Here is a 15718-nt window from a genome sequence, read left to right as displayed (position 1 = left end):
CACCGCAAATCTTTATGCAGATCATCAGACATCATTTAACGTTTAATTGATTGGCAAACATACTAATTAAACATAAAAAAGAAATAAAAAATCTTCTCTCTGTCTCTCATATATATCACATTCTGGTTCAATACTATATATCAGCAAGATGAAAAAAAGAAAAAAAAAAAGATGAATTGTAGTAAATTTTGGCTACCGATGTCCTATCCTATACTTAATGCCATGAAAAAAATATGATTTTCTTTTCAGCATTTTGATGCAGAGAAAAGAGTCATATATATATATATATATATATATATATATATAACCTTATTATTGATTTTCATCTCTGATTAGATTTTCCCCTTTTTCTCTCTGTTGCAGTTCTGAATGAAAAACCACACCCTAAATCTCTCTCTCTCTCACCCCCTACTCCTGTTTCAGACAGACAACATATAGATTTATGTACACGTGTGTAGCTACAGAGATGTTCATGTGCTCCTCACTGAAAGCCACTTCGAAAACAATATTCCTCACACGTGTGAAGGTTTTCTGAAATAGGGAAGACATAGATTGCAACTATAACATGATCTTTTAGCTTAAGAGATATTACAGAAAAATTATTAAATCTTGAAAAATAAAATAAAATCAAACAACAATGGCCAAAAAGAAAAAGATTAAAAAAAATGATGACCTTGTATTTTGTTTCTGTTAGCATTTGGGAATTGGGATTTAGTTTTCTTGCTTTTCAAAGCCAAATCAGTACAGATTTTTTTTTTGTTTTGATTTCAAAAGCAAGAGAAAACGTTTCCAGAATTCTAACCAATTGAGCAAACTAGCTATAAAAGAAGAGATTACAATAGGGTTTTCTTTTTTTACGTACGTTCACATCTCAGCTCATGTTTTTGAAGTTACACCGTAGAGATTAATGAAGAGATCGTAAATCATTTCATTTACATATGAAATCACACTAAAAATAATAAAATCCAAGATGTTAAAAAAAAAAAAAAAGAACAAGTGAAGATTCGGTGTGCTCGGAATATAAAATCGCCTCATTTTGCACAGCAAAGATTTTGTTTTTCCTCGTTTAAAACAAAAGTTATTAGGAAATTATTACAGATGTAGATCCAAACTCACATGGTCTTGCAGGCTTGGCTTTGATTCATAAACGTACCGACTCTGGGAACTTGAACCACCACCCTGCGACGGCTTCAACTCATCACCAGCAAACAAAGGCAACGGATGCGATGATGAATGGTCACGGTTGAAATTAGATGAGTTACTTTGAACCGTAGCAGGGATTCTCCATAACCCCAGTGGGCTGCCATTGATGGGTGGTTGAGAAAACGAGCTATGGCTCCCATAAAACCTACTGCTACTACTGCTAATGCTATTGTTCCATGAAGGGTAAGTCATAGCTGGTGTAGGAACTGAGCCTAGCCTGTAGTTGACAAGCCCATACAAATGAGCGTCAGAAAAAGAGTTGTGCAACGTTGCTGACTGAAGATGAGCTCGTTTCGCATGTTGGCGTTCCCTTTTGTGAGCGTTTTGGTGACCACCTAAAGCTTGGGAAGTCGGGAAGTTTCTGCAACAATAGTGACACTCAAATCTTCTGCTGTTATCTCCATTCTCGTTCTCCTTCGTTCTGTCTTCGTTGTTCTCAGCTGACTCTGACTCGTTGCTCGCCGTAACAGAGTCACCACCGAATTCCTTGCCAAATAAACGAATACCCTTTTCTCTAATAGGGGCCGGGCGGATAAAGGGAAGCTGAGAGAAGGATTCCACGTTCATGAAGTCGTGAGTTTCCTTTTCATTCTTCTCCATGAAGAAGAGATAAAAAAAAAAAAAAAAGGGCGGTGGGTGTTTTTTGTTCGGAGAGAGTTGAAGTAATTGGCAAAGAAAATGCAAAGAGAGGAGAGAGAGAAAGAGAAAGGGAAGGTAGCTAAGAGGGAGGGAAGGAAGGAGGGGGGAGGTGGGGCCTATAAAGAGAGGATGGCGGAGTGAACCATGGACAAATGGGGGTGACCCACGGCCATGATCTGAGAGTGAGGGCTGACAAGGCCACAAGTTCTGGTCAGATGGGAGTGGCTTTGGCAGTTTGGGTTGTCAATGTACTAACTTTGCTTCCTTTCACTTTAAATTTTTGGTTTGTTTTGGAAAGTTCTGCCACACCTCCTATGATCTTGAAATTTTATGTTACCGCCCCCCACCCTGCTTTTTTTTTTTTTTTTTTTCCTTTCTATATTTTTTACTTTTTATTTTTTGTATGAGAGGATTGGGGCAAATTTTTAATAATTATATATAAATTCCTTTATACTGATCCCCTTCATTAATTTCTTGAGTAAAAATTATATTAAATTATTGTACTAAAGTATATATCTATATATATATATATATATATTTATATATACTCAAATTGTTTGTCCACATATTCTGATTTTTACCACAATTTTTTTTTATTGCTACTTTTCAAGATATGATCACATGAATTAGAATTAGAATTTGAATTTTATATTTGTTTTTCAAAGTATATTTTAATTTTGTCATTTGACTATATAACTGACTAAAAACTTATGTGAATTGTCTTAAATTAATTTATTGTATAATTATTCTTGATGTACTCAAGAAAATGAGCCAGTTTGGATGTTTTAAACTTCAATCTGATATCAATAAAAAAAAAAAAAAAAGACCTATGAAGAGAGACAGAATTTTTCTTAATGGTTAACAAAGATCATCTAAGTTTAAACTGATGCCTCCATAGAGAAAAATGTGATTACCAATTATCAAGTTATATCTCAGCTTCAAAATCTAATTAAGTCAATTTACATGTTACTATAATTTTATTTTTTATTTTTTAATTTACCATTGATCCTTACCCCAATTTAATTTATCTTAGCTTATAACTGAAGAGAACATTATTCGTCTTGATCCTCAACCTTCAACCTCCAATGCCACTAAGCCAAAGCTAGATTAGCACTACATTTTCTTGTTAATTGAGTGAATTTTTTGAGGTAATTCGAAACTCAATTAACTACTAATTATTAAGAAGGCGTCAAGTAAATAATTAGGCTATTTTTAGTTGACCAATTCTATTGAGATCATTATCACTGGAAAGCAAAATAAAAAATCGTTTAATTAATATTATTGCATATAAATTTTAAAATAATTTACTTAATATTATTATATATAAAATTTGTTTCATATTTTTTTTGAGTAAGACCAATTAACGTTAGGATAATAATTAGAATTATAAAATTGTATTTATTAAAAACATAAAAATTTATTTTTCAAAATTATTTAGTTTCAACAAAAATAATGTATTATTCAAATTTCACATATTATTTACATATAAACATTATGAATATCATGTGTTATCAAGGATAACTTAATAAAAAACTTTATTAAGTAATTTAGCATTCCTGGTAATCAAATAAAAAAATTTTACATTTCCTAAATCAATAAAACTTATGAGTCACACATTCTCTATCAATATCACTTTCCCTCTAAATTACTTTCCTTTTTAAAATTTAAAAATAGGCAAACCAAAAGGAATAGTTCCAAAATAATCCCTTGAGCAATAAATAAATAATAATGCCAAAGAGCGAGGCCATGAAAAAGTTTATATCATATACCAATCCAATTGAAAGGAAAACTTACCGACTTACCAAAGGAAATTAATTCATCAGTACATTGCTCTCAATACTGCTTTCAAATTATAAATGCGGGTATTTTTCTTGCTTTATCATCAATCTCATATAAACATATGTTCCCTTCAGTATTTATTGTGATGTTAACAAGAGAGCTGGTTATCGATTCAAATTGACAGCTTATTGGAGACCAGGCTGCTTCAGACTGGATATGTATGGTATTGTGTGGAAAAGCACACATCAACCCCTATTGCTCATGTGGTTTGTTTAGGTTTTGAAATGTTGTTTTTTTTTTTAGATTGGTTGCATGGCCCCTCTTGATTGGACTATCTCTTCATAGGTACCTCCACAAATAAATTTTATATAATCTATCTTGTTATTTTCATAAATTAAGAATGATTAATGATTTACATTCCTTTTTATGTTATAATTAATTTACTTCATCTTTCTTAATTTTTTTTCTTATTTTTAATCATTAAACATAAACAAGATCTCTATAATTAGTTATATGTGGGCAAACTTAGACATGACTACATTAATAATAAAAAAAAAGGATAAAGACTCAATGTTGAATAAGAAATATTATTTAATTGTTTACTCATTATTGAAAATTTTAGTTGTTTTGTAATCTGTAACAGAAATTCATTAATCAACATTCAACTGTTGATTTTTAATTCAGTAATCAACATTCAATTGTTGATAGTTTCGAATATAAAAAAAATTAACTTAATAAAATTTTATCTTGATAATAAAAATGAAATTATGAAACATTTATGGGTGAGATCAAATATGAACTGATTTAGTAATTTACTTTATTTTTAAGACAAAATGTCTAAACCAAGTAAGAAATTAATAGATTTGGTGGATCAAGGAGCGCATCCTAAGAGGAATAGAAAGGAAAAAAAAAAAAAGAAGAGAGAGAGAAAGAATACAGAGGGATGAAATTGATTATAATCACCATCACCACCATGGTCATAATTGCCGTATATTTTTGTTATTGTTATTATCTGTGAATATATCCAAAAGATGACCCTCTTTAAAAGTATTATTATTTGCAGAGATAGCGAAGGAGCACCACACTTTTTTTTTTCTTTTTATTTATTTATCTTTTGGTCTCTGTAAAAAAAAATGAAAATCTTTCTCTTTCGTCTCAAACTCTAAATGCCTTTGCCTCAAAATGTTACATGCATCCATCAGTCAGCGCCACGTTAATAACTTTGTAAATGAGAAATGACCCAACTTTCAATTCTCTCTCTCTTTCATTTATTATTTTTTTCTGTTTAATTTGCTTCTCTCTTTCTCATCAAGCGAAGGTAGCAGGAGACAAAGAGAGAGATAGGCAAACGCAATGGCATTGAGGCTGCAGGCAGGCAAAGCACTGTCTCAATGATCTCTCTCCAGGACCAGGACGCGTACTATTAGACGTCGGTGTTGGTTCTTTATAGCTGTTGGCCGTTTTATATCTGCTGCAAGTGGTCCTCAAAAAACATTGTAAACCAGAATTTACACGAATGGAGAACACAACTGTAATCATCTCCTCTGCCTCTGCCAAGCCTACTCGTACCATTTTATGTTCTAGTACTTCATGCATTCTCTTTCTCTTTTATCCCTTATATTGATCATATTTAGGCATTTTAGCAGTGTAAAAAGAAAAGAAAGGGGAAAAACAATTTAGGGTCATAATCCTTTTTTTTCTTTTTTATCTCTCTCTCTCGACGCAATATTTCATGTAATGATTTTTTTCTTGGTTTTTTAATATGTTTGTGCCAAATTTTTGACTGAACAACTCTCATTATCAACATTATAACCTAATAACAGTTTTAAGTAATTTGTAATCATACTTTGCCCAAAAATAAAATACTACTAATATTTGTCTTCACATATATCATTATGTGTAGGTAGTGATTGTACCATAAATTACAACATTAAAACAATATAACCATACATACATTGTTTCTTGAAATTCCCGTCCAATATAGCCATTCATTCCAACTCATTAAAACAATATAAGATGAAAACTAAATAATAAAAAGCAACAAAAAGCAAACTCATTTATCATATATAGCTTTCTTTAATTTTTTTTTCTTTAAATATATAAGCATCAATATTCATAGCCAGCTCCAAAAAGTTAAGGTTCACAAAACCCTTTTAAGCTCTTTCATAATCATGCTTTTGCAATGATAATGATACTAATTATCTCTTCTTTAACTATAATAACCCCAAAAAATCAGAATTAACATTCAATTTGTCACTAGTGAAAATTTTAAGTTAAAAAAATGATGTTAGACTTAATATATTAATTTTTTTATATTTGAAACTGTCTGATGAATCCAAATGGAGAAATGAAGTGTACATGGATAACTCCAAAATTTAAAAAGCAAGAAAATTATAAATAAAATTTTCCGGCACCACCAAAATTTTTCTTTGAACATCTTTTTTTTTCAATAAAATTGATAAATTCGTCAATAGCTTTTTATATATACACACTATAAGTGAACATTTTCAAAAAATATATATCCGTTATTTTATTAGAATTTGATTAATTTTAATTACTGAAATTAAGAATTTAGCATTTGATCAAAAGATTACATATATTAATTTTCCTAGATATAATTTAATAGGATAGATATACATAGATTTTTGAACCTTATTTGTTAAATTTAATAACTTCACCAGAAATGCATGTATAGATAAAGATAATATTAAGCTTTGCACCAAAAGAAAGAAAAAGGAAATCTATTAGTTATAGAAACGGGTACATAAAATTTTTGTCATGTATACTAAAAAGAAGGGGATGTATCTGTCAAACCTATTAATTCTTTTTCCTTCCTTCTTTCCCTTCTTTCAAGAACTATACCTACTTTTTTACCGTTTGCAAGCTTTAAAAGCTCTTTCCCTTCCCTTCCCTCTCTCATATACTTCAGAGAGAGAGAGAGAGAGAAGAGTTTTAATTTGATGCGGTGATCAATTTTGGTTGTTGTAAATGAGTTGAAAGATGGGGATTTCTTAATGCCTGTAGATTTTGCATGATGTATTATTTGAAATAGTAATTTAATGATTTTATTTGTGTTTTGTGGAGTCACTGTGCAAAAAACAGACTACTTTATTCGTGGATGCTAGCTTGACTCGTTTTGCAATTATTCTCAAAGCCGCAACTGCCTTCACTTGTTCATATTTCTACCTTTTGTTGCCATCCCAAGACATGTCACTATCCTCTTCCTTTTTAGTTTCTTTCTCTCCCTCTCTCCCATAATTTCTAGGGCTTTATCATTAAGTTAAGACCCTTTTTTTTTCTTGGTTTCACAAATTTTTAAACTTTGGATTTATTGGAAGTAGCAGTATCCCTTTTTGATGGATTATTGAACCATGTCAATTTCTTTATATGTGGAGTATTGTGGACCCCTTTTTTCCACCCAACATGCTCTTAATTAAAAACCCACACATTTTTTGCTTTGATTTTCTAACAACAACAACAACAACAACAACAATCCTTCATTCATGCAAACACCTTCTTTACCATTAAAGTCATAGTCGCAGAGGTTGTGGCTTGGAAGGGGGACCATTTCAAATTAGTTGTTTTTTTTATTTTTATTTTTTTTAATGTTTGGGGGTTCAATATATACTTCAATGCAACTGCACCATTCATCTCGTAAAGTAGAAAATTATCTGATGTGATACCCATCCATCCTCTTCTTTATGCCTGCTGTTTCCCTTGGCTTCTTGATGTGGCAACATCTTATGCGACGTTTCGATCCCACTACCTTTTCACTCTGTAATGTTGTGTTTGGTTATACATTCCCAAAACGATATAGTTTTTTAATTAATTTGGATCCATAATTGGTATTATTAAGGTTTACATCTATTTAATATATGTATTTTGATAATAAGATTAGAGATATTATATCCAAATTTTGTCTGAGTTTAATCTCCTGTCTAAATAATATTCTCTAAAATGTTTCACAAGAAAATCGATCAAACTCTGATTGATATATGTTAAATTAATTTTTTTATTGGGGTTGTATTCAAATATATTTAGGGAATACCTTCATATACAGTTAAAATTTAAAATTTCAAGAAAATTTCAATCTTGGTAAAGAGGGTTGAAATTTATATGATGGAAAGGGATTCCAATATTGTGTAGTTCAAGTCCCATGAATTTTCACATAAAAAGAAAAAGAAATATGCTACTTGGAAATATAATAATTAGAGAAGGACAGATTTTGACCCATACTTATATTAGTGCAATTAAAAATCCAAGTAAATACTATAGTTATTAATTCATTTTGTTGAGGGACAAGAAAATGACTAAATTTTCAATTTTCAAACATATAAGAGAAATTTGAATGTAGAAGCTAGCTATCTAGATTAATCTATATTAATTGGTCTTTGAATGTTGATGCTTTTCTCACATTACTTGGGCTGGTCCAAATTCCAAAAGGTTGCAATTGCCATTATAATTTGTACTTCTTGTTGGATGAAAGTACTTGAAAATTTTCACAAGGTTATGAAAATGTGTAAATTAAAGGTCCCGCAATTAAATTTTTTTCTTCAACATTCCTTTATAATTATTATGATTTCAACAATATTAGCCATCTTTGAAAATGATGATAAAATAATACATTCTAACTCCAAATATGCCAAAATTGAAACTTGAGAAATTTTGATTGAAATGTGATCATGTCTAAATATATTATCCAAAATTTTGAGGTGGGGGAGCCAAACGACATATGAGGACATATGCAATGCAAGAGTGTTGATAAGTTAAAAAAAAAAAAAACAGAAGAGTCACCATCCCAAGAAACCCTAATTCTCCACTATAAGTAGTAATTAATAAGATTTTTTTTATTGGTTTTTGGTTTTGGGTTTGGGTTTGGTTAGCTCTTTGAGTCTTGGCTCAGCTTTTTTCTCTGTCTTGTAGGTTAGCCGGGCGTTGATTTGTTTGTGGGCAAATGAGCTAGGGAAGGGTCGTAATCTCGTAGTTCCTCATGTTTCTTTCCCATTAGGTGGCTTGAAAGCAACTCTGCCTCTCCAAACTCCTGTCTTGAGCCTCCAACTTTGCTCTCATCAAACACACACCACCATCCTTTCTTCTTTCCTTCAACATCTCTATATGTATTTAACATGTTACCGTATGTGGACCAAAAGCTTGATGTAGAGACCACATGCTTTTCAAAATCCTAATATTAAATCAAGGCCCTGTTTGGATATGCAACAATATTCATACTTAGCATTCCTAGGAAAATTAGAGAAATTGTAGTCTCTTTTAAGAAAATTCTTATTGCTACTAATTAACCATCCCTTCGTCAGGTTTTTCGACTTTTACAAACAATTGATGAAAACATACTAACTCGTCACAAACTTTGAGCTGATGCCATATTTTGTCAAGATCCAAATGTAAGATCATCAATTTCATAACATCAATGTATGTAGCTATTGATACAATCAAATAATTAATATTAATTAGCTAATGATAATGAAAATTTTTTTAAGCCCTTTAATTAATGTCCATGGTTATTTGTTATGCACTATTTATAAAAAAAAAAAAAAAACCAAAGTGTTAATCAATTATTATTGTTATTGTCAATTAGTCACTGTTTAGTAAATTAATTGATGCCTTCAGCTTTAACAGATTAATTCATATAAATGATACGTTTAACATGTTTGTTAGAGTTGTAGAATCCTGGATAAGTGATTGATATCTAGCTTGAAAAGGACTGGAACCTTACTTGTGGACTAAGCAATTTTTCAGAAAAAGTGGGCCAGCTAAATATTTGCATTTATTAGACCTTATTATTCACAGGCCAAAATCATCAGAGCCACATAAAAAAAGTTATTATCCGAAAAACATTCCTTCTTATTTTTCTAAGATGATTTTTTTTTTTTTTGCAATCTTATTTAAAATTTTGCTTGGAAATACATATTATAATTATATACTATATATTTGTAATTTTATTAGTGCAACAATTGAAGATTCTTGAAGATGATTAAGTTTTATTATTGCAAATAATTGTGATCAATAATCTTCTGCATGCACTGAATTCTATTTTCATTTGGCATGTCAAACGTTTCCAACGAATCCTTGATATATCATCTGCCGAGTGTCTAATTATCATGGAAAAGGCAAAGAACTTCATTATCATCAGTTGTCACATATATATTGATATGCCAAACCCTTGAGAACTGCTTCCAACCCCTAAAGAAAATATGTTGAAACATTCCATTTTTCCTAGAGAAATATACCATTTATTTCAACGACCAGCCCCCCTCTTCTCCCCACTTAGAAAATGTTTTTTTTAGGAAACACAAATGTCATTGGAGACAGCTTCATTGATTTAAGCTGTGAATGCCAGAAATTGTTGAAGAGAGAAGGGGCATATATAAGCATGCTTTGGGTGGATGTCGTTGAGTTTATTTGGTCAAGAGAATGAGGCACTCGAATTTGTCTCCACTTTAAAATTGATCAAAAGTTTTGTGTTTGATTTTGATTAAATTTCATTCTTCATTCTATGAACTTGATTTAAGAAATACTCAACATACTCAAGCTCAACTTGATTTTTTTTTTTTTTTTTTTGTATAAGGAAGGTCTCAGCCTGAGCATATAAACAATGATTGTAGGTACTAAAATTCAAATATCAAATCTATTGAATATTATTTTTTAAAGATAATTATATAAACTAATTAAGTTAAATTTAGGGTTCAATTTAATTGACTTTGATATCATATAGTGAGTTAGCATCAAGCCTCAACTCATGAAGGTTCGAAATATAATTAGATTATTTATTTATATATGAAGTTGTATAAAATTTGATTTGAACAATATATGGTTAATTATGCTCAGTTCACAATGTATTAACGAGTAATCCAAGCAACTAGCTTTACATTTTGTCTTCTAAACTTGGGTTGTTCTCCTAGTAGTTTCTTTCAAGATCACAAATTAATTGTACTTTATTTTATAAAAGATGTTATAATTTAAGAATATACAAAAAAATTAGAAGTATTAAGATGTAAATTTTAATCCACCTCATAATTAATCTTGGATTCCAAATTAATTGTACTTTCACTCTTGTAATTAATGATATTAATGAATTTACTATTAAAAAGCATCCAAAAAAAATGAACATATCAGTAAATTAAGTCCAACTACGATGATTTAATGACAATATCTAATCCAAGTTAATGCATGAAAATGGAATGCATAGAGTGTATGTAGAGATGGCAGCTCAATCCGAACTCAACGGATTCTGATTCGCCCAAACCTCATAGGTTTGATTTTTTTTTTTAAATTTGATTTCGGATCAGGTAATAGTTAAAATAATCAAGCTCAGGGCGAGATGAGTTTTCTACAAACCCGCCCTTACCCGATTATATATTATTTTTAAACTATCTATTTAATATTATATTTGTATTAAAAATAATATTTTATATTAAAAATATATTTTATATTAAAATAATATTTATTAATTTTTAGTCGAGTCGGGTACGACTTTATTTATTGTCGGATCGGTTTCGAATATTTAAAAAATAAAAATTCAAGTTAGGAATTAAAAGTCTAAATTTGGGTTGACTTTAGGGTGAACAAAAACCTACCCCAACCTGTTGGCATCTCTAAATATATGGCAGTAATTTTTTTGGAGATATAAAGAGAATGTTAAAGGAAAGGGCACCTGAATTCAACCATGAAATTAAAATAAATAATAGTAATTTTTTTTTAGGGATATATTTAGACAAATTAGGGTTTGAGCAGTTGAACTAATTCCAAGTCTAAAGCATTTGAAAGGGTTTGAATTATTGAGATGTGGAATGAAGGGGTGAATGTGAAGATCGTCAAGAAGAAAAAAGAAATTTTTTTTTTTTTTTTTTGCAGACATCCCCCTGGCCCTTTCCATACACATGACTTCACCACATTCTGATCATCAACTTAGAAAGCCAAAATTTAATGTTTTTAGAGAATTGAAAAGAGATATCTTTGTAGGCACATGAGAATAGTAACAGAATGTGGATGCCAAAATACCAATGCAAGTGGGAGAGATAAGAACATCAGAGATATAACAACAGTATAATGCATGGGGCTGACTGATATATGATGATGTTGATGGGTGTTTTTTTTTCTTCTACATGTAAAGGACCCTTAACTGTCAATACAAGGATAGCTCTTTGAACTCCTTAAAGGCTTGGTGGGTATGATCATTGTTGTCTGAAACTGAGGATTTTGGACCACATATGTGGGCACCTTTTCAGATGTTGAAATTTACATTGTGGGAGCTGGGGCTTCCTTTATATTATGTGATTTCTTTTTTACCCAAAAATTTTTCCTTTGTTTTTTGCTATTAATTATGTCATATGTATGTAAAACTAAATATTTTTCTTCTTTTCTTAAAATTCACTTGAGTATTAAAATAAATTATGTATCTGTTAAATTTGAAATAGCTTTGGATAATGCGTGTTTGATCTATTGCTATATAAATATATATATAAATATATATATGTGGTTTTAGATTTCATATATGTCTTAAAATTTAACAATCCTTTAATTAGATTCAATTTTCGTAATCAAAACATTTGATCATTACCACGATCTATTTATTATTTCTTCAAAATAGCATGAAATTTTAACTAATGACAAAGAGAGAGAGGAATTTTTCTTACCCAAAAAGGAGTTATTATGAACATGAAATATCCATCATTAATAATTTGAATTTAAGAATTGATATAGCAACCAAAGCTTTCACTATCAGGAGTTTAATTTTTGAAGAGTTGGGGAATTATGAAATTGGCTTCAAATGATATGAAAAGAAATGGGAAAGAGTTTCACGTGTCTGTTAAACAACAATTGCCCAAAAAAATTCCAATTGAATTTTCTTGAGAAAAAAAAAAGGAAAGCCCCCATGTTATCACTTTCCCTGGATTTTACATGGATTTTGCAATCATGATTATGAATTGGTGTCCTTTCTGTCCTCAACGAACGAAAGAAATAGAGATAAATATAAATAAATATGTGGTTTTAAAATTTTAAGTATATATCATGATTGATCTCTGCTGCATGATTAAAATGTAGAAGAAGACATTTTCAATAAGAACTCAACAGCTTGCAACGTGATATCTTATTCAATTTGACTTTTTTTTATTTATTTATATTATTATATTGTTATTGACTTGGCGTCCATGTAAAGATGGAGAAAGTGTTCATACCTGGAGTTAGTTAAAGTTCATGATGTAAAATCAAGCAGTGATTGATGGGATTGTGATATAACATGAAAAAGTAAATTCCCTACAAAAAATGGTGTCATGTATTTTTAAAATTTTCAGTTAATTATTATATATATATTTTTTATTTTTTTCCTTTACTGCAGTGGAAAAGTAAAGTAAAAATAATTTGCATGAAAAAGAATTCTATGGTTCAAATTCAAAATTTTACCTAAAACTCTACTTTCAAAGTGGTAGAAGATTGAATTAATGGTTAAAAATAAAAAGCATTTGGCTCGATTGTTAGTTTACATATTTTTATTCAAAAAAGCAAGATTCAAATATTTTTTTCTCAAATAAATAAAAACAAAAAGTAATAGCCTGACAAGCTAGATTAAAATTTTTATTGAAAAATAAATTGAAAGAGTCAACAAATTTTGATACTAAGGGATTTTTATTAGACAAATGCGTATTGTTGTCGTCATGACACATGAGCGAAAGAGAAACGGAAAGGCTGATATATTTGGTACTCAATTACTCACTTAGTAAATAAAATTAACTTCTACACTTATTAAATTAATAAATACTCAATTGTCACGTCATCACTATATTTAAATTTTTTTGTCATAATATAAATTCGCCTTTATTTTTCACCTAGAGATAGATTCGTTCAATTATTATCACTAATGTATAGTCAGAATATCACAGATCAATTGATTTTTAATTTATTTGATATCATTAAATGCAATCCATACTAACATAAGATCATTAAATATAATCTATACTCATCTATGTGATTCTTCATCAAATTTCACATAAAATTTTCATCAATTGTTAATAATTCTAATCATATCATTTCCTATTATATCATATATAAAATAAAAAAGAAATTCATATACAATAATTCTAAACCATTCGCCTTTAAATTTCTTATGTGCTTTTTATAACTATCTTTTTTCTCCAAAAATCTTAAATATTTGATTAACTTAAGTATCAGATCATGTTTTTGAAGAACAAACTCCAACGTCCTTTGACTGTGTGTTCTAATTGCAAGTAGAAATCATCTCCACATAATCCCTAAATCACTGTCCAGCTCATTCATACCCAAAAACACTGGCAACAATTATGCTTATTTGAGTGGGACATTAAAGCACTAGGGCACCGCAAACCGTAATATCTGAATTTGGTAGTTGTAAGTTAACGGGGATCACAAGAATAGTGTTCCCTCCCATTTACTTAATTTGCTGAATATTTGGTCCACATCTTAATTTGATTCATCATGTTTACATCAGATACCCCCTTTGTTTTCAGTCATATTCTCCTTTTCTTTTTACCTGTAGCTTAACATTCTGGATTTTCTTATTATTAATGTAGCATATGTAAATTTAATTATTGTAACATTAAATTAGTTTTCTAATGTAATTCGATTTTTTTTTAAAGGGAGAGTTTTGTTTTTTTATAACGTATAAGAGAAAACTAAAATGCCCTCGACAAGTTTCTTTCTTTTTCTTGGATTACTAAATATTATATTGTTGAGTGGGCATCTTTCTTTGTTAAGTACACCACAAATAAATAGTTTTCCTAATATTAGTTTTTTTTTTTTTTTAAACAAAAGTGGATGCAATTTTGAAAACTTCGAAATAGTAGTTTGATTTGTTTATAAGAGTATTAAACTCTTAGTTGCAGTGATTAAAATTTAAATTTTGATAATTTTAATAATAAAAATTTTAAATTTTAAATTTATTTGATTTTAATTTTTAAAAATGATTATATAAATCAATTGAATAATATTAATTTATATTCAAGTATTGTTTTTCTATTAGATAGTTATTTAAACAAATTTTAGAGAATGAAAAAGGGCTTCTTTCTCCAAGTTTATCACTTTTTTTTTTTCTTTTCTTTGGCAGTGTAACATGGGGTGACGAATTAACAATTTTTTATGTTTTGCAGTTGTTGTTCCTTTGTACTTGTAATAAGAGCAAAACCCCACGACATATATACGAGAGTTAAAATTAAGATTCAAGTCCAACCACTTGGACTTGGAGGGGTGGGGGCATATATATAGAGCTTGTGCCCTAATAACCAATGCTCTTTGGGGCAACCTTAAGTGGTCCTAAAACAAGAACACTCTCTCTCACTTCCTAATGTCTTGTAAAAAAAAAAAAAAACCCAAAAGTACTCTCTTCCTATGTCTGGTTTTTATCCTTTTATCTTCTTTTGCACCACTTCCTTCACACTCTACTTTTTTCTTCCAATGCGAAACAAACGTAGGACCCTTGACGGAAACTACTTGATGGAAAGCATACCGGCAACCATGACAGACACCATATAAATTAAACTTAAACTACACTATTCACTTGGTCGAGAGTGGAGACATTGTGTGTATGTGATTGTATTCATCCATCTTGATAATGATACGTAACATTCAAGAAAAAGATCCATCTACTTTCGTTTTGGTTTTTGCTTTAAAAAGTTGGGTATGACTAGGATTCATGGGCAAAGTTAAAGAAAATTGCAAGATCTTCTACTGTCATCGTCATCATCATCACACCACTTGATCAATAGGTAGGGAACTATTTCCATCACAAGTGAAGGAGGGGAAAAAAAGCCTAATGGGGGAGGGCCCTTTGATATTTGATGTATTCTAGTTGAGCAAATTCTATCATTATTAACTTTTTTTGAGGTATTTATTTGATTTGTAAGATAACCTAAATAAAGACTTTGATTGGAAAATTTTAACCAATTTTTATGATGATTTCATTATTAATTTAATGCCCTTTACTATACACACAACCCCACATTGGAATTCTCTGTTGGGTCGGTTTTATTGAAGAAAGTGTTTCTTTTTTAGGTGAAACGAAAATTTAATAAGTATTGACCAAAACTGTCATAGCCTTTAACAGTTGGAT

General features: G+C 29.9%; 1 protein-coding gene across 1 annotated transcript; it reads right to left on the bottom strand.

The window, feature by feature from the left end:
- Positions 1 to 575: 575 nt before the first annotated feature.
- Positions 576 to 2209, bottom strand: LOC111295364 (zinc finger protein GIS-like). The gene has a single exon (XM_022888825.2). The coding sequence runs from the start codon at positions 1801 to 1803 to the stop codon at positions 1093 to 1095; it is 711 nt and encodes a 236-aa protein (XP_022744560.1). The 5' UTR covers positions 1804 to 2209; the 3' UTR covers positions 576 to 1092.
- Between the last annotated feature and the right edge of the window lie 13509 nt (positions 2210 to 15718).

This window comes from Durio zibethinus, chromosome 14 (genome assembly GCF_047325235.1).
Source record: "Durio zibethinus cultivar Kanyao isolate XHJ-2024 chromosome 14, ASM4732523v1, whole genome shotgun sequence".
In the NCBI taxonomy this organism is placed as follows: Eukaryota; Viridiplantae; Streptophyta; class Magnoliopsida; order Malvales; family Malvaceae; genus Durio; species Durio zibethinus.
Note: the sequence above shows the minus strand (reverse complement) of the source record. Positions and strands in the feature narration are given on the sequence as shown.

Coding starts and splice junctions, on each gene's coding strand:
- LOC111295364 (XM_022888825.2), bottom strand. CDS start 1,803: ATGGAGAAGAATGAAAAGGAAACTCACGACTTCATGAACGTGGAATCC.